We start from the raw sequence: 26,904 nt of genomic DNA on the forward strand, positions 1-26,904 counted from the left end.
TCTTGTCATCATCAGAAGACCGCAGAAGAGTCCAGTTTGTGCCCAGCAGTGGAGCATCTGGCATAAACCTCGCGATGGCTGCTTCGAGGCGTGTGTTGTTGCTGTCATGCGAGGCGGAGTTTCTCTGGTGTGCGAGGAACGTGCTTATTACAAGTGACTGCGGATTCGCGCCTACCTCTAGCAGCTTCTGTAGTGCTTTTGGTTGGTTCTTGGAGATTGACCAGAAAATGAGGCAGTCGCGGCGTGTTTTGTCCAGTTTGCGATACAATATAGGGTCTGAGACGGCGTGGAAACGACGGTTGAGCAAGGTATATGGTAATATGTTGTGCGGTTGATCGTGCTGATCATCCACCAGCATGAGTATCAGCTCATTCGGAAGATCGGTAATGCCCACCATGATAACGAATGAGCTTGTGATCTGTATCACCAGATACATTTCAAGAGCGACGATCCTTCCAGAACACGCCGTGCTCGATAGGGGCAAAGACTAAGACGACCAGTGGGTGATTGCTGCGAGTAACAAAGCAGCCGATCATTTTTGGAGAATGTGAAAACAGTTAGAAAAGTCAGGAGATATGGCTGGATTATCAACACGAGCCTAATCCAGAGAAAAAGGGCAAGGGTTTCCAGTTCACTGTTTTCTCTGAGATGGTCGAAGAAGGTTCATTGCTACAATGGTTACAGAAAACTATAGGTCTCATCGACAACCTATATACTGCGCTCAGGGAGACATTGATTTCTCTATATCGGGAATACCTAGACTGTGTTTTTGGCAATAATTCCCCTTGCAAAATCGCCAAAGCTTATGTGTTGGTCGAGATCGACTTCGTCTTCTAGGTTTGGCTGGGTGAAGACAGCCAGGGTGTTTCGAGCAACGCCCTTGCTGTATGCTCCACGTACCGAGTGTTCCACGGCCTTGAACTTGCCGCGCGTGATCCTCTCGAGCGCCTCTCCGGTCTGAAAGGCGATGCAGTCTCTGGGGATCTTGACTTGTACGGGCTCGCCCTTTCGGTTTTTGATCCACAACCCAGCTTGCGGATCTGGCGACTGTGCGAGTTCGTCCAGGGTTGGTAATCTGTCTGGGACGTCTCCACCGAGATCCGGGACTTTGGCGTTGACTTTCAGCTCGTCTATGAACATGGCGGAAGTCAAGCCGGTCAAGCAGCCGTGGTCCTTGTGGACCGAGCACCAGTTATCTTCCTCATCGCCTCGCTTCATGATCTCTTCCGTCATCGGGTAGTAATGCAGGAGACGCGCCTTGGTCGTGGAGGAAGACTGCACAACATTTTCCAGGTAAGACTTGGGGTACTCCGGGATCTCCTTCTCGGCAAACCTGTCGCAAGCCCTGGCCACGAGCACGGCCGTGTCGATGATGAGACGGCACATCTGCTCCATCGTCGGCCTGAAACCCGGGAGCGTCTCGTTCGGCGGCCAGGAGTTGGGCGCCAGATACTCGGGGAAGTCCTTCAGAGTGAAGCGCTCCGTGGGCGTGGCGGCCTCCCGGTTGGGGTCGACATAGAAGGCGCAGTTTGCGTAGAACGACCCCTTAAGATCATCTGCTCCACCATTCTTCAACTGCTCACGCCCGAGCGACCACCCAACAAGATACTTGGCAGCCTCGTTCGTGAACTTCTCTATGAAGAAAGTTCGATAAGTAGTTGCTCCGACGGCAAATCGAGTAAGTGTTTTTGTTCATACCAAAGTCGGATTCGCTCAGGTTGCCCATGTACGAAGCATAGGACAGGAGTTGGTGCCTCAAGCCAGCGAACTCTTGGGGCACGTCCTTCACTACCAAGATTCCCAGGGACTCGGGACCGAATGCTTCTTGCAGAGTCTCGAATGAGATATCTCCTGTTATCGTGTGAGTAGAATCCACTAAAGGCACGATTCCCCAAGTAGATCGGGCCTTTTACCATTCTTAAGGTCCTTTAAGGAGACGACGACTGGCTGTGCTGTTGCCATAGTGAAGCGTGTTGTATTTCAATGAATCTACTGAACTTGCAATGGAAACTGGAAAAGTAATTCGAGTCTTATCGGAACCAGAACTGAAATGCAGAGCTTCGGAGTCAAATAAATCTGTAGTGAGTGCCCTTTAAGTGTCTCGTGAATGTCCACAGGAAACCGTCGGTATTTGAGCGCCGATATGTAGGCGCTCCAGGTAAGATTATATCCGAAAGAGGAGCAGGCATCTTCCGGGACCTGGGGAAAGCACTAACACCACACAGGACAGGGACTCGTTGCTACCCTGGACCGAGTTGTAGTGCCTACACGATTGTATTAGGTAATCAGAAGACTGCTAAACCGACGTCCAGGCCCCACTACTGGCAGCTGGAGTCGCTTAGCTGCCAGCAACCGTTAGTTAGCACCTTCCTTACTTGCATCTACTTACTACACCTTTCAACACCCTGGTTGTAATCGCCGCAAGTTGAAGTCTTTCGCCATGGTAAAGCCATTATCCTTCAAAGGCGACAAGAAGCCCAAGAAGCGGAAGAGAACAGAAGCCGAATTGTCGAATGCCGAAGCTGGACCAAGCGAGCGCGCCGTTGTAAAAACCGAGGAAGCTGCAGGCGACGACGACAGTTGGGTTTCTGCCGAAGCTGTAGGCGATCTTGTGGGACCGGTCATGTTCGTGCTCCCGACTGATCCTCCGACCTGTTTGGCATGCGACGCGAATGGTACTGTGTTCACGGATCCTATCGTGAACATCATCGACGAAAACCCAACGACGTCGGAACCTCATGACGTGCGCCAGGTCTGGATCGCCAACAAGATTGCCGGCACAGAACAGTTCCGATTCAAGGGCCGATATAAAAAGTAAGTAGTGTCTTAAGTTGAAACCAGTACTGGCCCTCAAATTACTAACGAGAATAAAACAATCAGGTATCTTAGCTGCGACAAGTACGGCATTCTCAGCGCGACCTCGGAGGCTGTCTCGCCACTTGAGACCTGGAACGCAATTCCCACGAGCGACACGCCAGGAACTTTCCAGCTGCAAACACTCCGCGAAACCTTCATCACGGTCAAAGAATCAACCAAGGTCAACGCTGCACCCGAAGTTCGCGGCGACGCTACTGACATCACTTTTGACACAACGCTGCGGGTCCGCATGCAGGCGCGCTTCAAGCCCAAGTTGAAGGCTACGAAAGAGGAAAAGGCGCGGGAGAAGATCAGCCGCAAGGAGCTAGAAGAGGCTGTGGGCAGGCGACTTGAGGAAGAGGAAGTTAGAACTCTCAAGCGGGCGCGACGGGAAGGCGACTACCACGAACAACTCCTTATGCTCAAGGTCAAGAGCAAGCATGACAAATTTGGCTGAGGTGCCTGCATTTCTTGATTTGAAGGGTAGGTTGAGGCTATGCTGCGGCTTTCCATGACTTGATATACCCGTCCTCCCCAACGCTGAAGACCATTTGTGCTTCATCGTAGAAGCAGAAGCTTCGTACAATTTCGGAAGAGTGGGCACCAGGCAGTCCTACGCTGTTCTCCTTGTCGAACGCCCACTCGGTACCCTTGGTCAGATGGACCATCTCGAACATTTGGTTCCTAGCAGCACACTTGTCAGCGCTACAATTTTATACCGTCAGCGTACTTGACTTACTCGTGAGTTCCGGCACCAATGACGGCTCCTGCACCGTTGGCCTTGGCAGTAACGTTGGCGATATATTGACAATTCAACACTGGTCTCATGTCTCCAAAATCATTGGTTGCTGAACCCTTCTCCTGGTCTTCGGCGATGTTGTATAGCGCAAATCTCTCATCGTGCGAGACGGCGTATACCTCAGTATCGTTCAGGAATCCTGCATGGTGTATTGATGCATCATGGTTCAGTGTCTGTATCACAACTTCGTCTTCATCAGTGATCTGGGTGTCATAGATGTTGACCAGGCCGTCTGTTGAACCAGATAGAAGAATATTATGGTTCGTAGGGTGGAAGTTCAGCTATTTTTTGTCAGTCAGTATATCCATCTGAGCAATAAGGTTCTCTAGCCAAGCTCACCTCGGTAATATCGTCACTATGAACCTCTTTATATTGGTGCCGCGGTGTGGGTGTGGAGCGTACATCCCTGATATCTTGTAAGCATGAGTTACAATCACACACCAAAACGCAATTGCGCGCACCAGATGAGTATGGATGCCTGGCTGGACTTAAGCTCAGTGCCTGCTACAACGGAGAAGCCTGTACTTGAGCAAGCAAGCGAAAGCACAGGTGCTTGGTTGTCTACACAGCAACGTTAGCAACCACCCGCCTTTATGTAGCCCAGGAGTTCTCCGTTGTACCTGTTAAACGAGCGACTTCAGCTTCGCGCGGATCTTTCCTCAGGTCCCATAGTGAGACACTGCCGTCCTCTCCAGCTGTACAAACGACCGAGCCGACCAAGTCAAAAGCCTTTGCACAGGTGAGGTTGCCATGCTTGGTCTGCAGCGTGGTTACGGGGCCTGGTCTAAGGCTGAGCGGGTTGAAGGCGCAAAGCTTCTGGTCGGACGAGATGGTGGCGGGCCCTTGTGCCAAGGGTATCAAGTCCAGGACATAGACCTCGTCTGAGCCGGGGTATCGGAACCCATCTACACACGAGAGGTTGAACATAGCTTCCCAGATGCTTGAAGTCCCAATGTGAGCCTTTGTAGCTTCGGTATGGAAATGGCCCTAGACGTGATAAAAAAGGGTGGATAGCACAGGTCCACAGCAAGACAATCGATCTTAGGCTGTCGTGTTTCAGGAATCTGAAAACTATAGGTTCTTCCAAGTGATCGCCGGTTCGCAATTCACCTCTATAAAATTCAATCCTCGATTTGAGCCTCCAGTACCAAAAATAGAGGGTCAGCCTGCCCCCACCAGGAACACCTAGAAGCTGCTGCTTGGCATGTCGCCCCATTTTACTGAGTGCGGTACCTAATGCTTTACATCTTGTAGTACTTACTTCAGGTGCCAGCAGCCAATTACAGGGGGCTCTAGGCTGGTCGATTAGTGAGCTTGGCCGTCCAATTCGGCTGACGTCGCGCCCGTCATTTGAGGACAGCTTGCCCAGCACAGCTGCTTTGCTTGTCAGTAGCAGTCAAATCATAAGCAGGCGCCTCAACTCCCGGATAATCGTAAAGTGACCACGTTGGACTGTTCGATTCCGGCAACGCAACCAACACCGTTTCCCCTCTCGCTTTTTATTTTCCCAGGGCACTTTACCAGGTACCATGACACAATTACAGCTCCTTAACTTTCGCATATAGCATAGTTAGCCATCATGAGGCGTTGGCTTCTTTCGGTCTTCCGTAAGTACCATGCTCCAGTCCATAGATCTAGTCGCGATCTTGATTCCACATGGCAAATGCAGCTGACTCTTCGCTTTTCTCCCAACAGTGCTTTTGCAGGTTCTCGCCATTGCGTATGCTACCGAGCAAAAAGTTCTCGGTAAAGATGGTTCCACCGACAAGCTCCCCACCGATCAAGTCGAGTCGCAAACGAACGTCGGCTACGAAGCCCAGGGAGGCTGGACTCCGTATCAAAATGGTAGGACCTGGCCAGGATAGCGAGAGCATACCAGCAGAGGCAGAACTAACAGGCTATCAGGATGGGAGCTAGTTGATGCCGCCATGGTCGAGTTCCGGAAGGTCAAGACCCCCTTCTACCGGAAATCGAAACGACAAACGGGCATGTTCGGATCTATCTTCAACCTTGCGCTCAAGGCGCTACCGAGTCTGCGCACCAGCGCACCGCCCCAGGAGCCGGCGGCGGCGACGGCGACCACCACCATCAGCGGGCCCTTGCTCGAAGGCGTCAAGCTGCTCCAGCGGTCCGCCGACCAGAATAACACCGACGCCATATACCTTCTTGGCCAACTGAACTTCTTTGGCAACTTCTCCCACCCCAGGAATTTTAAGGCTGCATTTGACCACAACAAGAGACTGGCCGAAGTCAACGGTAACAGCTCAGCTCAACATATGGTTGGGCTGATGTACGCAACAGGCCTCGGCGACGCCGTAGAGAGGGACCAGGCCAAAGCACTCCTGTACCACACCTTTGCTGCAAATCAAGGCCATACGAGAGCGGAGATGACTATAGCGGCCCGTCATCACAGCGGCATTGGAGTGTCGAAAAACTGCGACATGGCCTGCAAGTATTATAAGAGGGTCGCCGACAAGGCCATGGCTTGGATTAGATCCGGGCCACCCGGAGGAATGTCGATTGTTCAAGAAGGTTACAGGATCGCCGACGAGGATGGCGGTGTCTACGGAGAAGGGGCGAGTTTTGTCAGCTCGGGAATCAATGCCCTGAAGCACAGCGTGAGCTCCGACGCTTACGCCTCGATAGACGACGTCATCGAGTATCTCGATCTTATGTCGCAGAAGGGCGACTTCAAGGCCTCTTTCAACCTAGGACGAATCTACTACGATGGCCAACGCGGGCTTCCAAGGGACGTCGATGTGGCCCGGCGCTATTTCCTGGCCGTTGCTACAAAGTTCTGGCGTGCCAAGGACGGTCGAACCACCGAGAATTCCAAGCCTGGCCTGGACAAGTATGCAGGAAAGGCCGCTGGCTATATCGGTCGTATGTGGCTGAGAGGCGAGGGCGGTCAGTACAAGCAAAACTTCGACCACGCGAGGAAATGGTTCGAGCGCGGCATTAAGTATGGTGATGCTCAGTCACAGTGGGGATTAGGCCTCATGTTGCTGAAAGGCTATGGTGTTGAGAAGAACCTGAAGAGAGCCACAGATCTGCTCAAAGCCGCAGCAACGGACTTCGGTCCTGCTCAAGTTGTGTTGGGTGCTCTCCATCTTGACCAAGGTACCCCGGACGATTTACGTATTGCCGGCTCTTATTTCGAGACCGCTGCGCGCTACGGTAACATCGAGGCGCAGTATTATCTCGCCGAGATGATCCACCATGGAGTCGGCCGGGACAAGACCTGCAACCTGGCAATGCAGTATTACAAAGTCGTTGCGGAGAAAGCAGAACCGTTCGTGTCGTCCTGGATGGAAGCCAATCAAGCGTACGAGGACGGGGACTACGAACTGGCTTTGTTGGACTATGTTCTGGCTGCCGAGCAAGGATATGAAAAGGCCCAGAACAACGTAGCCTACATGCTGGACACTATGAAGTCAAGCTTCACGGTCCCGTCGTGGCTCAAGCGCCCAACACCACGATCTAACCTCCTGCAGAACTCAGCACTTGCCCTGATCTACTGGACCCGATCGGCTGTACAAGCTAATATCGACTCGTTAGTAAAGATGGGCGATTACTATCTCAATGGAGTGGGTACTGAAGCAGCTGCCGACAAAGCTGCTCAGTGCTATTCTGGGGCCTCGGAATATCTCCAGAGTGCACAGGCTCTGTACAATCTGGGTTGGATGCACGAAAATGGCGTCGGGCTGGTTCAAGACTTCCACTTGGCAAAGCGTTACTACGATCAGGCCTTGGAGACGAATGACGAGGCATATTTGCCCGTGACACTGAGTCTTCTTAAGCTCCGTATGCGCAGCGCTTGGAATACGTTCACGCATGGCAAGATTAATTCCATCCGGGATGAGCCAGGTAAGCATTTTCTTCTTCCCGTCTAAATTCAACGCTGTCCAGCTAAGATGGTGTCTTCTAGCGCCGAAGAAGACTTGGTCTCCGAGTGAATGGATCGACAACTTCTTAAGAGACGAGCATCTTTACTATGAGGACGGGTACGATGACATGTATGACGAGAACATCGTGGGAAGCGACGGAGAGCCTTTTGGTGAAGAGTTTGACGAGTTAGAGGGGATCATTGATAGCCTCATTATCCTGGCCTTATGTGGCATGGTTGTCACTCTACTGTTTTACCGGCAATGGCTGCAGCGTCGACGAGCCCAAAGAGAAGCCGAGCAAAACGCAGCAAGAGCAGCCGGGATGGCGCCTCCGCCTCATCCGGGGCCAGTGCCACGAGGGCTTGGAGACCCCCAATTCCAGCCATGGGGTATGGGAGGAGTAGGACACTGAGAAAACCCAACTCATAGCATTCATTCTACCACGAATTGAGATACCACGACCAACCTAATCCAAAGTCTAATCGCCCTTCGGTCATCTACCGGCTGACATACTTGAACAATGATCCCAGAAGAAAAAGAAAAAGTCCCGAGATATCTACCGAAACGCAGGACTTGACTGGATCTTGACCCGACTCTGCCAGTAAAGTTGACGGATGGGCTGGTGCCTCACCAGCCTTAGACTCTCGGTATCAATTCCGCTCCAAGGCATGACACTCCATTACGACAAGTCCTGCATTCTTGTATAAGCCCTTGCAATTGCTAGCCGACCTACCACGCGGTAGGGGTATGTTTACATGCGCCTGTCAAGTACCAAAGCTAGCTGTCGCTCAAGTCACAATCCAAGTGAGGAGGGTATCCTTCTATCCGGGCATATCGCCACCTGTACCGCCGCTACCAAATGGTATTTCGTTATCTGGTAGGGGAAGGTAAACGTAAGCCTGCAACGTGGTAGACCAACCTTGAGCCAAATGCTGCAAAGGTATGTCACCTTATCCTGGACCACCCGTGGTGATAACATCAGGGGGGCTACGTACAAAGTAACATGCCTGCTGGGGCGTTGAGGTGCTGGAACACTCATGGGTTGTAGATTTGGCGCCGTTGTGATCATGCTTACGAAACGCGTACTGATGCCAGACAGCTGATGCCAGACAGCTGAGGCATCCAAGTCTTGGCCAGCGGCATTAGAACGGCCTTACGCGCAAAACCCGACGGGGAGGGCGCCCTTGAGAGGACAAGCTTCTCTTCTCTAGCCCGGTATTCTCGGCGCCGAAGCAGATATAAGCTTCATCAAGTTTGGCCAGATCCATTGCTGTGGATTTGTCAGCCCTGTCTGATCTAACTAACCGACAGATGCAGACGATGCCACCCCAAACCCAAATCTCTGTCATGAGAAAAAGGGGGTGGGGAGGAAACATCTATTCTCGGTAACTCCATCTGGACTTGAACCTTTATTCTTGGTAGGTTACTTCTGGCCCACTCCTACCACCTTACATGCAGCAAATGCAACAAGGAGGCATAGGCCGGACTGATGGCGGGGATGGTGGGTAGGTGGCCCAGGTTTCGTCATGACCCCTAACCCATCGTGCCATTACAACAGAATGACCCAAGAGCCACAGCCGCGGGTCCGAGACCGCGAATTTCTAGCAAACTCTGTTCGGGCGGAGGTCAACAATAAGTCGCCGGGCCAGGGCGCTCCACACTGTCCTCGGTTGAGGTAACGTCGTTCTCCGCAGTTGTCCGCAGTGCTGCCGGATCGTCGAACTCTGTCGATAGCCGTCCCCTGGTTGCTGGGGCCGGCATCTACGGAAGGGGGGAGGGGGTATCCACCACAGCCTTAACCGTCGTTACGCGTCTTACGACTTTCCTTCCCAGGAGGAACTTCATCTATTCCCGACAAATGATCACGACGCAATTCTAGATCTCCAGGTCGACATGTTACCTCCGCGAAAGTTGGAGCTACGACCCTCCGGCAAACACGGCTCCGGTTGCCCAAGTGAGCGATGGGCGATGAACTAGATGCTTCACACATACCAATACACATCGAGGTACCTTGTGTATGGCGACCAGAATGTTTCTGTATGACGGGCATCTACGTGAATGAATGGATGGGTGGATGGATGAAAGAAATGAGGACTACTATGGCGCAATTTACTAAGCTCGAACGTAAATCGTGGAATAGGGACCGCCATGAGGAAGGCCGGGCCTCTCGAGCTCACGCCAACGAGTATATAAGCCTGGAAGAATCGCATGCCAAGTCCAGCTTCTCTTCCTCCCTTTTTCATAGCATCTTGTTCACAAACTACTTTCGTCAGACCCAAACGGAATCTCTGTAGTGGTCTCTACGACAACCCCATAAAGCTCTCGTATATTCTTGCATCCACCCAACATAAGTTATAAGATCCTTCGTCATCATGGTCAAGAAGCAGACACTGGCCGCCGCCCTCCTCTTAGGCACCAACGTTATTGCCAACCCCATCCCCGGCAATGGAGTTGAGCCCGTGGACAAGCGGACCGCAGGCCCTGAGGGTAGTCACCACCACCACCTTATCACTAAAGGTGACCGGAGGTGGTTTCACACACACACACACACACCCATTCAATCACTTATACACTCATCCGAATATACCATAAGCCTTGGAGATTAACACGTGATATTTCAGACCCCCGAGCCCCTGAACTTGGCTGCCAAGAGGGAAGACGCCAATGCGGAGACTGCCGAAACTGCCAACACTGCCGAGACTGCCGAAACCCAGGACTGGAATGGAAAGAAGTACGTTTCATGCGCTCTTGTTTTGACCAACAACGCACACACACACCTTACTTGCCCCCTTTTTTCATGTTCGCTGGTATGCAGCAACTACCATGAGAACTATTGGCTGACCCGTGATGCACCTACTTAAAGTGGCTGGGACCACCACGGCCGCCCCTGGTACAATGGCAAGGGCCATCCATGGGACAACGGCAAGGGCCACCCCTGGTACAACGGCAACGGCAAGGGCAACGGCTATAACAACGGCTGGGGCAAGCGAGATGAGGAGTATGGAGGAGGCGGTGGTGGTGGAAGCTACGGTGGTGGAGGAAGCTACGGCGGCGGAGGCGGTGGACACCACGGAGGAAATGACAAGAGAGATGACGCCAATGCCGAAACTGCCGAGACGACCGATACCCAGGATTGGAATGGAAAGTACGGAAAGTACGTTTTACGCGCTCTTGTTTTGATCAACGACACACCCCTTTTTGCCCCCTTTCCCGCTGCGCCCCTTTAACGTTTGCTGGCATGCAGCAACTACCATGAGAACTATTGGCTGACCCGTGATGCACCTACTTAAAGTGGCTGGGACCACCACGGCCGCCCCTGGTACAATGGCAAGGGCCATCCATGGGACAACGGCAAGGGCCACCCCTGGTACAACGGCAACGGCAAGGGCAACGGCTACAACAACGGCTGGGGCAAGCGAGACGAGGAGTATGGAGGAGGAGGCGGTGGTGGACGCCACGGCGGCGGAAGCCATGGTAGTGGAGGAAGCTATGGCGGAGGAGGAAGCTACGGCGGCGGAGGTGGCGGACACCACGGAGGTTCTGAGAAGAGAGATGAGAACGGAGGTGATTGGGGTGGCCACCACGGCTGGGGCGGTCACCACGGCTATGGTGGTCACCACGGCTATGGTGGTTGGGACAAAGACGGTTGGGGCTACTGAGCACTACATGACCAATTTACGCTGGTCCGGTCCAGGCTCGTCGTGGTTACGCCCACGGGCCTGACCGACACTCATCGTCGTCCTCATCTCGCCACCACCGACGCCCGCCCCGGCCAGGGGTCGCAACTTCCTGCCATGCTATACGCTTTCCACTCATTCAAACCGTGTTCGGATGCCAGAAAATGGGAAAGGGGGAGAAAACAATTAATGCTAAGTAACAAGTACGAATCTCGGCAAATTAGGGAAGGGGGTTTATTAGGGGATGCAAGAAAACATATCATCATAGTTTTAATTTCTAATTATTTTTGCTCTTCGACATGGCTGTTATAGCGAAAACACATTTGATCAAATATTATCTTATTCACCCACCGAAGACTAGCAATCCAAGCATCAAGCTCAGCCTCGCTCAGCCTCGCTCTACATAGCCTTTCGGTGTATACGTTCTTGCACCTCATAACAAACTGCGGAGCTTAGCGTGCAGCCATCCAGTCCCGAAAGTTCCGGAAGTGGCCATATGTGTTGAGCTGTGCTCTTCTGATTAGACCAGGCATCAGGATGCGACCGAGTCTGTACCTGACTCGGGAAGGGGCCAGACGTCGCAGACGGCGTCCTTGCTGTGAAGCTGTATCGAATAATCATTATATCATTGCAAGTGTGCCTGCCGCTATATAAACCCAAATATGATAACCTGGTAACATCACACTTCTACTTCGGCCTCTGACTGATACTCGTCCGACTGCACCTTCCTAGACTGGGTCTTCTGGATCAGCGGAATACCGAAGCCTGTCCACAGCGTCAGGGCGATCACGAAGGCCAACGCACTACCCCAGCCATGCGTGGCCTTGAAATGCGGCGCCTGCGAGCTCGGGAACTGCAGCTGCTGGAACGGGATGACCACGGCGCCGCCCACCGACGTCATCAGACCCAAAATGAAGGCGCGCTTCTGCTGGTCGCCGCCGCAGCACTCGTTGCACCAACTCGCCAGCAGGGGCGTGAAACAGCCGTAGGTGCCCATGGCGATGAAGACGAACATGCGCAGGCCGTGCGGCACCTCCCACGCCGCCAAGACCGAGTAGCAGAAGATGAGGATGAGCCCGACCGCCAGACAGACGGGCCCGCGGCGCCCGATCTTGTCGGCGACGAAGCCCGTGGTCAGCATGGTGATCAAGTTGACGGCGCCTAGCGACGTGGGAATGTTGTTGATCTGTGGGATCGTGAACCAGTGGGTGGATTTGAGGTACAGCGTGAAATACTGCATCACGTACGATCCTACTGTCAAGCTCCAGAGCGCATAGCCCAGGGGGAAGACGTAGACCTGCCAGCTGGTGAAGATGCGCTTGAAGACGGAGAGGTCGAGCTTGCCGACAGGCTTGCGGCCCTCCTCCTCGATGCGCTCGCGCGCTCTCTGTCGCTCCCATTCGTTGAAGTACCAGGCTTTGGTGTTGTGAGGAGTGTCAGGATGGCAGAACTATAGGCATGGAAAGTTAGCTCCCTGGGGCGATTATGCACGTAAAAGTGAAAGGGAGAAGCATATGTTACATACAATACCATATACAGCGACAGGGATGGCGAGGATGAAGTCAAAGATGAACAGCCATCGCCACGCTGACATGCCGCCATGCCCCTCCATGCCGCTGTAGAGTGCAGCCTGCAGGTAGCCCGAGAACATCTGACCCAAGACACCGGAAATCACAAAGAGGGCCGAACGCCGCGCCAGCTCGCTTTTCCTGTACCAGGAGCCCAGGGTGAACTCGATGCCCGGCCAGGCAGCCGATTCAAACAAGCCGATGCAGAACCTCAGCGCATAAAACTCGGAAGCGGTGTTGCACTTGTACAGGAACAACACAAAGAGGGACCAGCAGGTGAGGCAGAAGGGCAGCCAATACCTGGGCCGTATGACGGTGATGACGAGGTTGGCGAACGGGGCGCCGACGAGCTGGCCGATGGTGAAGTACGTGTTCATCCAGGAGAGCTCGTTTCCGGGGCCGAAGCCAAGCTCCTCCTGCATGCCCGAGGCGTACGCATTGGTGACGTTGTTGCTGTCGAGCCACTTGACGAAGAAGCAGAGACAGGAGTAGGACAGGAGGAACCAGTCCAGCTTGAAGAGGAGCCGTTTCTCCTCGGGGCTCGTGCCGGGCTCGTGCCAGTGGAACCATCCCGACAGTTTGGTTGAGCCGGACGCCTGCGGCGCGGCTCCTGGCGGACCCGAGGCCGTGGTACGGGCGAATTTCTCGTCCTCGGCCGAATGGTGGGAGCTAGACGGCTTCTCATTCGCCGGCGCATCGCGTCGTTCGCCGCGCTTGCCGCCGGCCGGGGCAGCAGTAGCTGGAGGACCCGTCTGAGCGTCGGCGCCGACCAAATTGGCGGCCTGGATCTCCTCGACGGGGGCGGACATGGCGGTGGTGGGAGGAGGAGTGGGCACCCCAGGCAGATTGGCGAGGGTGTCAAAGGACGGGGTTGACCACACGCTCGGATTTTGGTCTCGTAATGGGAAATGGCAAGACCCGCCGCCCGTGCTGGCGGCCGTACGAGGGCTAGGAGGGAGGACGAAAAGGTCGCTTTATGAAGAGAATTGGCCCCATGCTAGCTGCTATCCGTCGGGCCTATTCTTCCGTACTGATTCATTGCAAAAGGTCAAGCGGCAATTGTATCATACCGGGGCTAAATCACCACAAAAGCCACTTGCCTGGGCTTCCCCGGCCGCGAGAAACGGCGCGGTGGTAAGGCGAAGCTCAGGTGCTGGGCGTTAACTCGACTTGGAAAATAGTGTCGGGCTACCTCCCGACAGTAAACTGGGGTAGATATCGCTAGTCGGGAATCCCTACAGTGGGATGGTACTGGATGGGGATAGCAAAAACCATGATTGACATGGCATTCTCGGTTCATGTTGCTCGCAATTATTCGAGAGGGCAGGTGCTGCTTGCCTGATCGAGGGCATCGACCGGGCTGCGACAGGCCGAGGGAAAAGGCCAGTGGATGATACGAAGAATGGCGTGCGAAAATTGGGCTTGTGAACAATGTCTACAGTGGACTGGCTTGACTGTAAGTAACTACCTAGAAGTCAAGCACCAGACTCCAGACTGCAGGCTAGCAGAGGCGGGTCGGACTATACTCCGCTTGGCGACAAAGTCCAATCAGTCAATTGCGACACTCTTCTAATACCTCACCAGCGGACAACTGCCGACCAAGGATAACACATGCTGCTTGTTGGAGACGTGATTGTTGGCGATGGGGTCTAACATTGTTGATTACCAATAATCAAGTATAGCCTGGACGAGGTTCTCGTTTCTTGACGAAAGACGGCCCAGTGCGTAGTGGTGCAATCATCCAAGCGCAACATCAAAGTTCGGGGGTGCCGTACTGACTTGCTTGGCCTTATACACCAATATGGCAGATATCAGAGTCGCGATAGATCGGGGCGGTACCTTCTGTGATGTGGTGGCTCAAGTCGAGGGCCGCGAGCCCATCATCTTCAAGCTGCTGTCTGAAGATCCCTCAAATTATAGAGATGCCCCGACGGAAGCCATTCGCAGGGTGCTTGAGGTGGTCGAGGGTAGGACAATACCAATAGGAGACAAGCTCGATGGTTCGCGCATTGGTGAGATCTCCCAGTACCAGCATCGTGACTTTACCAACTTGCAGCAAGGCTAATGCAACATTGTAGCGGCTTGCAGAATAGGCACGACAGTGGCTACGAATGCACTGCTCGAGCATAAAGGCGAGAAATTCGCTTTCGTGACAACCAAGGGTAATGCAGTCCGAGATCAGGCTATCATATAGATGGGGGACTGATTCATTTCGCCACAGGCTTTGCGGATGTCTGCGTCATCGGGGACCAGTCGCGCCCCAAACTCTTCGACCTCAACGTCCGGAAGCCCAAGGCGCTTCATGCGACGGTCATCGAGGTCGACGAACGCGTCACCATCGAGGACTATGATCTCAACCCGTTCCCCAAGGAAAGGACCGTGGCAGCAGCGGCGTCGTACGATGACCCCGATCTCATCGCCACGCCCAGCGGTGAGATCGTCCGCATCCTGCAGCGCATCGACCCGGCCCGCGTCCGGGAGCAGCTCCAGGACCTCCGGGATCAGGGGTTCGAGTCGCTAGCGATCTGCTTCATGCACGCCTACATCTTCCCGGACCACGAGGACGCGGTCGCCGCCCTGGCGCGGGACGTCGGGTTCAAGTATGTGACCACGTCGGCCCAGACCAGCCCCGTCGTCAAGCTGCTCAACCGCAGCAACTCGACGTGCTCGGAGGCGTACCTGTACCCGATCATCCGGCAGTACGTCGAAAACTTCGAGTCCGGGTTTGCCCAGCTGCCGCAGCGGGTCGAGTTCATGTGCTCGGACGGCGGCTTAAAGCAGGCGCAGAAGTTCAAGGGCAACGAGGCGCTGCTCAGCGGCCCGGCTGGTGGTGTGGTAGGGATCGCTCGCTCCTGTTTCGATGAAGTCGAGGGGACACCGATCATTGGGTTCGACATGGGTTAGTAACAAAAATACCGGTTCCCTTCCCTTCCTACCCCTATTTTGGCTCACTTGCTCACGATATACACCATTAGGTGGTACGAGTACTGATGTATCCCGATTCGATGGGAAATATGACCATCTCACCGAGACCACAATAGCTGGCCGCACGATAGCTGTGCCGATGCTCAACATCTCCACCGTCGCCGCTGGAGGAGGCTCGATCCTCTTTGCGCGGAGTGGTCTTCTGGTCGTTGGGCCCGAGAGCGCAGGCGCACACCCAGGTCCTGCTTGCTACAGGAAAGGCGGACCCCTGACCGTGACCGACGCAAATCTGTTCCTTGGCCGGTTGGTGGTCTCATCGTTCCCGTCTATCTTCGGAGAGAACGCCGACCAGCCGCTTGACCGCGATGTCGTGGTGAAGAAATTCGACGAAATCACTGCGGAATTCAACCAGCAGACCTCGCAGGGCTTAACGGCGGAAGAAGTCGCACTAGGGTTCCTGAACGTCGCCAACGAGGCCATGAGCCGGCCGATACGGAACATCACCGAAGCCAGGGGCTTTGCGCCGGAGCGACACAATCTGGTCAGCTTCGGCGGTGCAGGTGGCCAGCATGCCTGTTCGATAGCAGACAAGCTGGGCGTGAAGAGGATACTGATTCACAAATGGTCCTCATTGCTCTCCGCATACGGCATCTCCCAGGCCGAGTTGCAACATGAGTCTTACGAGCCGTACGCCGGCAAGTTCACCATGGAAGGACTTGGCCATATCCGGGAACGGTTAAAGGGGCTTAAGCAGCAAGTCTCGGCCGAACTGCTGTCTCAGGGGGGCGGAGTCGAGCTCGATTACCTATGACGAATCGCTAGTCCTTCGCTACTTTGGAACTGATACAACTATCACGATATCCAAACCCGAGGACGAGGATTATGGGGCTGCTTTCATAGCGCATCATTTGCGCGAATTCGCATTTACTCTGAACCGTAACATTGTCATTGACTCAATCAAGGTCAGGGGCACTGGATCGGCTGGTGCCGTTGTGCGCGATGTGTCGCCATTTGAGGAACTGGTCTCTCTAGCCGCAAATAGTAGCAATGCTCTACAAGCTGAAGAAACGCAGAAGTTATTCGTCAGTGGAAGCTGGCAGGAGGTGGGCATGTTCCGGCTCGAGAAGGTCCCGAAAGGCTCCGTGCTAAAAGGACCGGCCCTGGTCATTGACAAGACCCAGACCATTTTCGTGGAGCCCAGGTTCAAGGGGTATATCTTATCGAATCACGTCATTCTTGAGAAGATACAGAACGAGCTGCCGTCGTCGACACCTAATGCTCCTACGACAATTTCAGCAGACTCGATCAACCCTATCCAGCTATCCGTCTTCGCACACAGGTTCATGTCTATCGCTGAGCAAATGGGCAACACGCTACAAAGGACGTCCATATCCACCAGCATCAAGGAGCGCCTCGACTTCTCCTGTGCCATCTTCTCCCCAGACGGCAAGCTAGTCGCCAACGCACCCCATATCCCGATCCACCTGGGTTCCATGCAATTCGCGATTCAATACCAGCACCGGCTCTGGGAGGGCAAGCTGACTCCCGGAGATGTGCTCCTGACCAACCACCCGCAATGTGGCGGGACCCATCTGCCCGACCTGACGGTGGTCAGCCCCGTCTTCTTCGACGAGCAGATTGTCTTCTACGTCGCCTCTCGGGGACACCACACCGACATCGGCGGCAAGGGCATCACTTCCATGATGCCCGAAAGCAAGGAGCTGTGGGAGGAAGGCATCAACATCAAGTCGATGAAGATTGTGAGCGGCGGCCGCTTCCTCGAAGAGGACGTTCGGGCCGCCTTCGCCAAGGCGGGCGAGTTCCCCGGCTGTAGCGCGACACGGCGCATCGCAGACAACCTGTCGGACCTCAAGGCGCAGATCTCGTCGAACCAGCGAGGCATCACCCTTTTAGGAAAGCTGTGCGACGAGTTCGGCCTGTCCGTCGTCCACACGTACATGCACGGCATCCAGGCCAACGCCGAGGTCGCCGTGCGCGACTTCTTCAAGCGCGTGTCCAAGGAAACGGCACAGAAACCCCTCGGGGCGACCGACTACTTCGACGACGGGACGGCGATCCGCGTGCGCATCACCATTGACGCCGAGACGGGGTCCGCCGTCTACGACTTTGCCGGCACGGGCCCGCAGACCTGGGGCAACTACAACTGCCCCGTGAGCATCACGCACTCGGCCATCATCTACACGATCCGGTGCCTGGTAGACGCCGACATCCCACTCAACGAGGGCTGCCTGGCCCCCGTCTCGATCCGGATCCCGCCGGGCTCGATCCTGAACCCGACGCCGGCCGTCGCCGTGTGCGGCTCGACCCTCGCGAGCCAGCGCGTCGTCGACGCCATCCTGCGCGCCTTCGGCCGCTGCGCCGCCTCCCAGGGCTGCGCCAACAGCTTCGGCTGGGGCATGGGCGGCCGGGACCCGGCGGACCCGGCGAGGGTGCTGCCCGGCTGGAACTACGGCGAGTCGCTGGGCGGCGGCGTGGGCGCGGGCCCCGGCTGGCACGGCGAGTCGGCCACCAATGTGCACTCGACCAACACGCGCAACACGGACCCCGAGGTGATCGAGAAGCGCACCGCGGTCCTCGTCAGGCGCTACGGCGTCCGCCGGGGCAGCGGCGGGACCGGCCGGTTCCGCGGCGGCGACGGCGTCGTGCGCGAGATCGAGGCCCGCGTCCCGCTCAAGTTCAGCATCCTGAGCGACCGCCGCGTCTACCGGCCTTACGGCATGGCCGGCGGCGGGCCCGGGGAGGCGGGCCGCAACTACGTGTACAAGTTCAACGAGGAAGGCGAGCTGGAAAGGATCAACATCGGCGGCAAGGCGGTGGTGACATTAAATGCCGGGGAGATCATGCAGATCAATACCCCGGGGGTGGCGGTTGGGGCACCCTGACGATAATGATGATGTAAAAGGTGATTGTCAGGGCGAAGAGCAGGAACAGTTGGGTTAAAGGGATGCATGCGGATATCTTGTGTTCTTTCCCAGGTCGAAATGCTGTAGTTGCACCCTTTCTGCCAATTATTCTCCTAGTAACAGGACGAGGGGGGTGTATTAAACCATTCATGGTTTTATATGTGATATTATATACTTATATACGCAGTTAAGTTATAGACGTACGTGCCAAGCAATCAGACCACTTTACACATTGGATACTTTATAGTTACATTTGTTGTTGTTTAGTTTTCTTTTTCTTTCTTAAGAAGAACTTGCGCGAGCATTGTCAGTCCGGAGGCAGCGTCGCCACCCCCGTTTGCTGGATTTCCTCTCCAATGGCCGTGGTGTCGTAGGAGATATAAGTAGAGCAATGCGAACTCAGCGGCCTCATCTCCGGCTGCACTTCGCAGACCACATGCTCTGCGCTCTTGTGGAGCTTGCCCGGAGGTTCTTGAAACAGGGTGAGTCTCTTCACGCGAATCGTCCCGCTCGATGATGACATTGACGACATAGTTGCCGCCGAGTATACTGAGTCGGGATACGAATAGGGACGGGGGCTGGAGCCTCTACCATCGTCATCCTCCTCTTCTTCCTCCTCGTACCTCTCCTCCTCCATAATCTCCTTATTAGCTGGTGGCATCACCGGTGTCTCGGGAGCCCAGTGCACCATCATCTTCAAGGCCCACGCTGTCGGTGTCGTCGAGGCAAGGTCCGGGATGACCTTTCCGCTCATGAGTACGCGCCGCAGCGGGATCGAGTGGACAAAGGTGCCCATCATCCACTCGTCGATTTTCCGCGCCAGCGTCTGGGCCTGCCGGAGTTCTCGCTCGCTCAGCGTGGGGTCGCGCGCCAGCCGGAAGGGCCTGTCGATGGCTCTGGCATGGAGACGGCCCATGGGGCTCGCGGCGGGCGACCGGCTGATCTCGGTCTGGAGGCACTCGAGCATCCGCGCGATGGCGTGGGGACCGGCCCGCCTAAAGGCCTCGTCTCGGTCGTACGTGTGGTTCTGCAGACGCAGGGCGTCCAGGAGCGTGGCGCAGTATACCGGCCGCTTCTTGTCCTGGAGCGGCAGCCGCCAGCAGGAGTTTACCCGGTGCGTCGCCGCATATCTACTGCCCGTGCTCACGGAGTGGCAGAGCGCGTCGTGTGCTGGGGACTTGTACGTTTCGAGCGTCAGCAGCTCCTCGTGGCCCGTTATCGTCAGCTCTTCTTGCAGACAGCCGATTAAATAGCAGACACGCGAGTACTCCCGCCGGCCCAGGATCTGGGCGGTTTCGTCGTTATCTAGTGTGGCCAAGGCAATGCAGAGTTCGGTCACGCTGGCAGATGGGTTCCAAGGATGGCCCGTCAGCTCGCCTTTCGGCATGTGATAATAGTCGGTGCGCTGTATTAGACCCGATGATTGCAAAATCCTGGATATGTCACTGAGGAGCGGGAGGGAGGAACCAGAAGCGTGACGTTGCGAGGGGCCATCGAGCCTGGTGGTGGGGGTATCGGAAGGCTCAGGGGCGGAACCCCATCGGCGGAAGAGGTCGTCAATCCAGGACTTGTTAGGCCACTCTTTGGGAGACCCTTGGTTGAAGTCGTGAATCATGAACTGGTGGCAAACCACCAGATGAGTCATAAAGTCGGCTTTGTTCTCGAAAGAAACCATGCCCCCGCAGCTCCCGAGCGCATGACGCTTGACCAGATGTTGGCCTTGTCGGACGAAGCACTCGTCGTCGGTCCAGTAGAACTTGAAGCTGCAGAGTTTGCAGACGGAATATCCGTCACTGCCGTAGTACTCAAAGACATCGTCGATGCCATTCAGGGCATCGCAACTCCAGTGACACACCTTGAGTGCGGGAGGTTTCTGCCCTAGACCTCGTAAGGGTTTCTGCTGCATACTATCGATACCGAACCCATATTGTTCGGGGCTGGCCTTGCTGCTATAGGATGAGTCGCTCTTCTTGGCCCCCTTTTCCGCATAATCGGAAGAGCTCGATGTCGTGCGGTCCGTACTTGACTGGATATCAGACACGTCGTTCGGTACGAAAGCGACCTCTTTCTCGAGCTGCTGTAGCTTCTGTTCGAACTGGGCATTCTTTTCGGCCACAGTTTCCTCGTAGAATCTAGAGAGAGTTGTCAGAACGTGTGCCTGCAGAATCCAGAGGCTTGGTAAGGACATGCCTTCTAAGAAAGGTAAGATGGAGCCATAGAACGGCCCGATGCGCAGCCAGCTTGGTCGACAATTCATCAAAGACTTCTCTATAGCCGGCGTACCTTACTCGCTTGAGGAATTCGTTCCACTGGCTGCCGCAGGATGGTTGCAATGCCTCGTCGGCGGCCCAGTCATTGATTTGGTTCAGGCAGTCTTGTAGGTCGGTCTCGAACCTGCTGAGAGACATCTCAAGCCTGGGATCCTCGGGCAATACATCGTTGTGTTTGTTAAGCAAGTCGACGGCGTTCTGTAGTATCTGCTCCAAGGACTGCAAATCTTTGAGTACATCTGCTACTGACGGGGGCTGGTATCTCATGCGTTTGATGTGATCCCTCAAGACGATGATGGCTATCAAAGTGCTACAAGAGAGCCTTCGAATGCTGTTGGCCGTCTTGGCCACAGCAGCCACCTCGCCCAGTTCATCGTCCATGGCTTATGACGCGGAGGATGCAATTCTAGCTGAGGTTCTAGGAGAAGCCTCTGCCGAACGGATATGGCGGCTGTCTGGGACTTGATATGTAATGGCGCCCAGCCTTGTGATAGCAAAGCTTGGCTCCAAGTGGTCGAATCCAGACGAACCCCAGTGCATGCTTGCACCAAACAGGAGCTATGCGAAGGGACAGACGTGCATCTATCAGACAATATCTGAAGCGGAGCGCCATCAACAAGTTGCAAGTAGTTGCTTGGTGCACAGATATCGTCCAACTTGGGCAACCAGTCGGAAATCCATACGTCATGCGACACTCTCGGGCTGTTGCCTCACCCCCTCACGGACCTGCTTGCCCAGGAAGCCTTTGAGCGCCAGAGCCGGATCTCTGATACTGGGCTATATCACCAGGAAGGCACATGATACAAAGCACCGGATCTTTCATCGGAAGTGAAGAGCCTTAGACGGCCGACTTGGAGACACGGTTCGCCGGTGAAATAAATGCGACATTCGCTGAAGTTTCCCGCAACAATAGTATTCGTCCGTTTCAATGCTACTCAGACTGTGATTGGTCCTGGTATACGAGTATAAGCTTGCGACACATTGTCGGCAAGCAAGCAAGTCAAATCGCACAGCTGGGTAGGAAACAAGCCACGACAACAAACATGGCATGGTTCAGCATATATCCGGGTCCTTGTGGCGTAATGGTTGTCGTTCAGGCACCCGCTCTTCGCTCGTAGTACTAGATACCTGCCAGACTTGTTGTTTGTCGTTGTGGATAACTCCCACGATCTTGTTTCTTTACGAGAACAAGCTTGACCAGGACTTGGGTATCGATCGTGTGCTCTTGGCTCGGCAGCAAGTTTCGCAAGCAGGAACCCCTCAACCGTTGCCAGTAAACTTTGTCATCTGATGTACGAAACATTAGCAATGAAACATGTAAGCCTGACAAGGTGGCTAACAGACTTCGTACTCGAGAAAGAGCCGCAGAGACGGTGTTTCGAACTCTAATCCCTTCAGGTCTAGCCCATGCCGTGCGGATGAAAAGGGGCGGATTGCATTTCGCCGAGGATGGACGGGCGAAAGCCGACATTGCCGACATTGCCGGATCGCCGGACTCGTTGTGAAGAAAGGGGGTATTTTGTTTTTGATTACAAACTGTACTGCTCATCCAAGCTCTAATAGATTAAACTAAGCACGGATATGTTCCCGTAGCCTCCTGTCTGTCGTCAATATACAACTGACTGACTAATGCTGCTGGCTACTCCTGAACCCATGTGACCCAACCCAACCAACCGACGCCGGAGCTGATGCTGTACAAGTAACGACAAACGAAAAGAAGAAGTAAAAGAAAGGTGGGAGTTACAAAAATGAAAACATCGAGATGAATTAGAACCATAGAAAGGCGTACAAGCCATGTAATTGCTCATGAACGCAGCAGCGACAATGCCGGAGTATATCTTCGAGACTCTCCCGCTCACATGTTTCGTTTCGAACCTCTCGTAGAGTAGCAGGTCATCACAGCCATAGCAGCCACTTCACCATGCCTATGATACCGCTGCCAATGCCCATGAAGATCCTTGCAATCATAACGATGAACCACACGTACCACATGAGCCCGACTAGAGCCCACTCGACCATAAGCCAGCCGCCGCGCGCTCGCCCACCTGAAGCGCCGCCGCTTGCGCCGCATCAGGTTGTCGATCACGTCCAGGACGTGCTTGACCTTGAGCCGCTGCCCGTCGTTGATATCCCGGGAGCACTCGTCGGCATCGTCGGCAGCGCGCCGCGTCATATCAATCAGCTCCGTGGCGATGCGCTGGTGCAGCGCGTCGGCGCGCCCGTGCAGATGCCGCACCTCGTTCTGCGCGAAGGCATGCATCTGATTCTCGAGAGTGAAACTGGACGTCTCGACACCAGAACTGAGGATGCGTGCGCTGGTTGCGTACAGATCTCGCTGCGAGACGGCAAGATTGGCCTGCTCTGCAGGGGGTGAACTGCGCCAAGTCATCCCACGATAGGCCGGCAGGCATCCCCTGCAGCGTAGATAGCGCACGCGGTTCCTCGAAGCGGCGTGCGATTTCCATAGCCTTTATGCCCGATGAAAGGACAAGGGCACGAAGGCGGGCTGCTTCGCGTTTCGAGAGCTGGGTTTTCCGCTGCGGTATCGACGACGGATCGGAGATTGACCAATGGCGCGAGCCGCCCAAGGAGTCGCGCTGCCCTTCGAAAGTGCCGGTACGGTCATTACGGCATTGAGTTGGCCGGTAGAATTCCGCGCTCCGTCAACTACCTGTGTTCTTTGTTCGTCAGATTCCGACTCGGACACGCCGGAATCAAAAGGATCGCCCTTCAGCTGCGCTAATGGCGTCGATGCGGGCGATGCGCTCATCACATCAATGCGCGGAGGCTTGAGTTTATCGAAACGGCTTGAACGACGATTTGGGGGACTCGACACGTTCACGGGGACGTCAAGTACGCCGGCTTCAGGAGAAGCTGACTTGTCGACATCCGATGCGGATTTGAAGGTAGGCATCACATCCAAGTAGTGCTTGGCTTGTCGGTTCTCCTGGGGTAGAGTTGATTCCGTCTGCGAACTGGGTTCCGGACCATCGGATCTTTCTCTAGAGAGCCCATGGTGTGATTCGTCGCTAGATGTATCGGACGTTGAGCCATCGTCGTCTTGATCCTTCTTCCACAAAAGATCCGAGACTTTCGACACACCACCGCGAATGATGCCATCAATCTTGGCGCCTCCTTTGAAAATGGTTCGTAGTCCGATTTGGTCATCACGCCCCAGTCGGAGACTGCCCATTGATTTATGGGACTTATGGCTCTCGCCAGTGTTGCGTGAAGCGATTTTTGGTGCTGGGCTACGGGACCTTGCCCTCCCAATGTTCCCAAGGCTCTCGGTGGAAGCGGGGGACAGAGTGGATGATTCGACTGGCTCAATAGGGCTACCAATGCTTTCTTCTTTGATGACGTTTATCTGGTCAACTCCTCTGTCCTTTTCTCGCTCCCCTATCGCGACTCCGATCGCGGAACATGCTCTTCACTTTCGAAAAAGGATTGCGCACGGGAGATGAAGGGCGGCTGCTTTGGGGCGACAGGTCCGTTCCGGTACCTGATACGAAGTTGTTACGTCGTTTAATTGGCTTGAGATCTGGCGACGGTGGTGCAGAACTATCCAAGTCCATTGAGAACCTGGAGTTGAAGTCAGGGACTTCCAAGCTTTCACGGAAAGACCGAACCGGAGAACTTTGCCTCCCCGGGGCGCGCATAGTCTTCTCCGGGTCTCCCTTTATCGTCTGCCCGCGAACCCACACGAGTGTGTCCCTGTGCTGGAGGTTCGAAAGATTTGTCGGGCGTCATATGAGTTGAGTGGATTTGTTTGCGGTTGTCAGTCTCCTCGTCAAGAGACCGTTTCCGCTCCTCTATAGCCTCGCGTGCCATCAACTCATTCATCTGCTTCTCTAGAACAGCCTTGCTATCAGCACTGACTGTCCCACTTCGCCCTCGCCTCTTGCGATCAGTCTCGCTCTCAGACGTATCTGAGAACGAGCTCCTTCGAAAGTTGAGAAAATCATGATGGCTGTGCACAGAACTATTGTGCCGATGATGCATGCCCCTGAGCTCATGAAGTTTGTGCCTAGCCCTCTCTCGCGCACTTGTATGTGACAAATCAGTGTCCGCCTTCGACATCGCGTTAGAATCCGAAGGTTTTGGCTCTACATAGATATCATCATGACCATGTTCAATACTTTGGCGGGCTCGTAGTGAACTCGCGGCAGATTCTTCTCCCTGGTGTGACAATGGCCTTGATGAAGAGGCCGCTGGCGTGGGGAAAATACGAGCGTAGTGGCGATCTTCAAGAAGCAATTTGTTGTCGTCTTGTTCTACCCAATTGACATCGGCGAGCATATCTGCAGGATCGATTATCCAATCTATCCTTGGACGCTTGGGTTTCGCAGTGGCTGAAACAGGTACAGGTATGCTTGACGGCTGTTGCTGAGGGTTAGATGGCATTTGCGCACCAGAAAAAGGGGGTATAGGAGGGGTCCTGGTCCTGGCATGAAAGGGGAGGCAGCTGCACAGGCGGCTGCGTGATCTACCCAGTCTGTAACCCTGGACACATCGGAGAAGCCCTGAGCTTCGCCATCGATTGCTCTTCTCTCTCTTGCTCGAACCTTCCGATTGCGTATGTACTGCAGTGGGTTGTAAGGTCGACCTAGGGGGCACATATGAGTTGGAGTTAAAAGGATTCTGGGAAGAAGTGCCGTTTGTAGGGGAGTTTGGTAAGCTGGAAGTTGATGGGCGGCTGTTTTCTTGTAGGCCGTGGTCTAATGGGGGAATTAACTGTAGAAGACGCCTATGCTGAGCCATGAGCTCAAAATGCTCTTTCGCTTTCTGGGCTCTGTTCAGTGTCGACGCAGAAAAGTGATAAGTGTAGTTTCCCTCAGGGTCAAATGTACCCTGATGAAGAGGGCTATTGACACGAGGATTCGAGGCCGAGATATTCTTCAAGGGAGCATTCGTTTCAGGCTGTGGAGACAAGTTCCGAGAAGTTCGCCTCTGCTTTTGGAGGTGTTGCTTCAAACCTCCGCCACTGGGGCTATCAGGCAGCGGCGCAAGACGTGGAGGCGCAGGGCTGGAGACATGCCTGCGCTGGGCTATCCGCCTCGACTCGCTGAGGTTTAGAGCCATGTTGACGATCTGGGTTGAATCCATGTCGAGGGAGGCAGCGTTTGGCCTTGGAGATGGGATTCGGGAAGACGAAACGGGGCGCGCATTCGGACTTGGCCGGCGCTCTTGACGATGGCGAGAAACGGCATAGTCCCCCTCCATATCTTTTGCGTCGGTGCCCATTTCAAAGGTTGAAGAAGAGCTGGAGTCACTCCTATCTGAGGTAGTCCCTACAGGGCTCTTCCCTTTCCGCCGACTATCCACGGGTATTCTGGATCTCCTGCGTGCTCCATCTTGACGTGGCAATGCCTTTTCACGGGGCCGAGCCGGGCGATCATTGGCGACTGAGTTCGGAAGAAGGAAGCCGCCTGACGGCCGTGGCCGGTACGAGCGACGTTTGTTCCGGGCATTGTCGTTGCCGTCGGGATCTCCTCGCAACGGCGGGGATGGGTCGTATAGGGCGCTGGCGTCGGCGCTTGACTCGCCCGTTTCGTAGCTGCCGTAGCTGAGTCTGGATCGGGAGGTCGAGGATTTCGAGTAGCGCGGTGCGGCCTTGACACGGAAGGTTTGGCTCTCATGATCTTCTGCCATGGCGCTACTCGGCCAACGAAGCAACGCGTCCAATCAGTCGCATGCCAGGCTCCCGGATGGTATCTCAAGAGTGTTGGCCGTGCGGATGATAGCAGCAGGGGCGCATGTTCTCTGGTTGTCCAAACGCAATTCAATTGATTCGAGACATGGGCGATATGCTAATAGGGAGGAGGTGGCGGCGGTGCGGTACGGTACAGCTTGGCAAATTGCGAATTTGCCATGTGAAGGGGGGATAAATGAAATGTGCAAGCCCCCAAGTGCTGTAACCGGCGCAAATGCGTTGGCGTGATGGCCAACCCAAAACCAAACGGGCGAAACAAGTGGTTGTGGACGGGTATGGACTCTG

The 26,904-nt window shown here is 54.8% G+C and overlaps 9 protein-coding genes across 9 annotated transcripts; 5 read left to right on the forward strand and 4 right to left on the reverse strand.

Moving 5' to 3' along the window:
- Positions 1-756: 756 nt before the first annotated feature.
- PG997_009399 (uncharacterized protein) lies at positions 757-1,962 on the reverse strand (the record flags this gene model as incomplete). The annotated part of the gene is made up of 3 exons (XM_066813714.1): positions 757-1,634; positions 1,699-1,851; positions 1,914-1,962. 3 exons carry the CDS (start codon positions 1,960-1,962, stop codon positions 757-759), a joined length of 1,080 nt encoding a protein of 359 aa, XP_066665676.1.
- A 478-nt stretch (positions 1,963-2,440) lies between these two features.
- On the forward strand, positions 2,441-3,313 carry PG997_009400 (Protein frg1; the record flags this gene model as incomplete). Its single annotated transcript, XM_066813715.1, has 2 exons — positions 2,441-2,814; positions 2,881-3,313. The coding sequence occupies 2 exons, from the start codon at positions 2,441-2,443 to the stop codon at positions 3,311-3,313; spliced, it is 807 nt and encodes a 268-aa protein (XP_066665677.1).
- Positions 3,314-3,350: 37 nt separating this feature from the next.
- PG997_009401 (WD domain-containing protein) lies at positions 3,351-4,582 on the reverse strand (the record flags this gene model as incomplete). Its single annotated transcript, XM_066813716.1, has 5 exons — positions 3,351-3,540; positions 3,596-3,936; positions 3,995-4,061; positions 4,117-4,216; positions 4,276-4,582. The coding sequence occupies 5 exons, from the start codon at positions 4,580-4,582 to the stop codon at positions 3,351-3,353; spliced, it is 1,005 nt and encodes a 334-aa protein (XP_066665678.1).
- A 652-nt stretch (positions 4,583-5,234) lies between these two features.
- PG997_009402 (Protein sel-1-like 2) lies at positions 5,235-7,954 on the forward strand (the record flags this gene model as incomplete). The annotated part of the gene is made up of 4 exons (XM_066813717.1): positions 5,235-5,262; positions 5,351-5,500; positions 5,561-7,522; positions 7,584-7,954. 4 exons carry the CDS (start codon positions 5,235-5,237, stop codon positions 7,952-7,954), a joined length of 2,511 nt encoding a protein of 836 aa, XP_066665679.1.
- Positions 7,955-9,914: 1,960 nt separating this feature from the next.
- On the forward strand, positions 9,915-11,201 carry PG997_009403 (uncharacterized protein; the record flags this gene model as incomplete). Its single annotated transcript, XM_066813718.1, has 4 exons — positions 9,915-9,992; positions 10,164-10,273; positions 10,406-10,696; positions 10,835-11,201. 4 exons carry the CDS (start codon positions 9,915-9,917, stop codon positions 11,199-11,201), a joined length of 846 nt encoding a protein of 281 aa, XP_066665680.1.
- Positions 11,202-11,898: 697 nt separating this feature from the next.
- PG997_009404 (uncharacterized protein) lies at positions 11,899-13,596 on the reverse strand (the record flags this gene model as incomplete). The annotated part of the gene is made up of 2 exons (XM_066813719.1): positions 11,899-12,669; positions 12,745-13,596. The coding sequence occupies 2 exons, from the start codon at positions 13,594-13,596 to the stop codon at positions 11,899-11,901; spliced, it is 1,623 nt and encodes a 540-aa protein (XP_066665681.1).
- A 992-nt stretch (positions 13,597-14,588) lies between these two features.
- Positions 14,589-18,615, forward strand: PG997_009405 (uncharacterized protein; the record flags this gene model as incomplete). The annotated part of the gene is made up of 4 exons (XM_066813720.1): positions 14,589-14,799; positions 15,009-15,686; positions 15,763-16,447; positions 16,494-18,615. 4 exons carry the CDS (start codon positions 14,589-14,591, stop codon positions 18,613-18,615), a joined length of 3,696 nt encoding a protein of 1,231 aa, XP_066665682.1.
- Positions 18,616-19,027: 412 nt separating this feature from the next.
- On the forward strand, positions 19,028-19,885 carry PG997_009406 (uncharacterized protein; the record flags this gene model as incomplete). Its single annotated transcript, XM_066813721.1, has 2 exons — positions 19,028-19,118; positions 19,338-19,885. The coding sequence occupies 2 exons, from the start codon at positions 19,028-19,030 to the stop codon at positions 19,883-19,885; spliced, it is 639 nt and encodes a 212-aa protein (XP_066665683.1).
- A 2,876-nt stretch (positions 19,886-22,761) lies between these two features.
- On the reverse strand, positions 22,762-26,558 carry PG997_009407 (uncharacterized protein; the record flags this gene model as incomplete). The annotated part of the gene is made up of 3 exons (XM_066813722.1): positions 22,762-23,320; positions 23,396-24,305; positions 24,605-26,558. The coding sequence occupies 3 exons, from the start codon at positions 26,556-26,558 to the stop codon at positions 22,762-22,764; spliced, it is 3,423 nt and encodes a 1,140-aa protein (XP_066665684.1).
- Between the last annotated feature and the right edge of the window lie 346 nt (positions 26,559-26,904).

The sequence above is a fragment of the Apiospora hydei genome (assembly GCF_038363865.1).
Source record: "Apiospora hydei strain CBS 114990 chromosome Unknown utg000007l_segment0_segment0, whole genome shotgun sequence".
In the NCBI taxonomy this organism is placed as follows: Eukaryota; Fungi; Ascomycota; class Sordariomycetes; order Amphisphaeriales; family Apiosporaceae; genus Apiospora; species Apiospora hydei.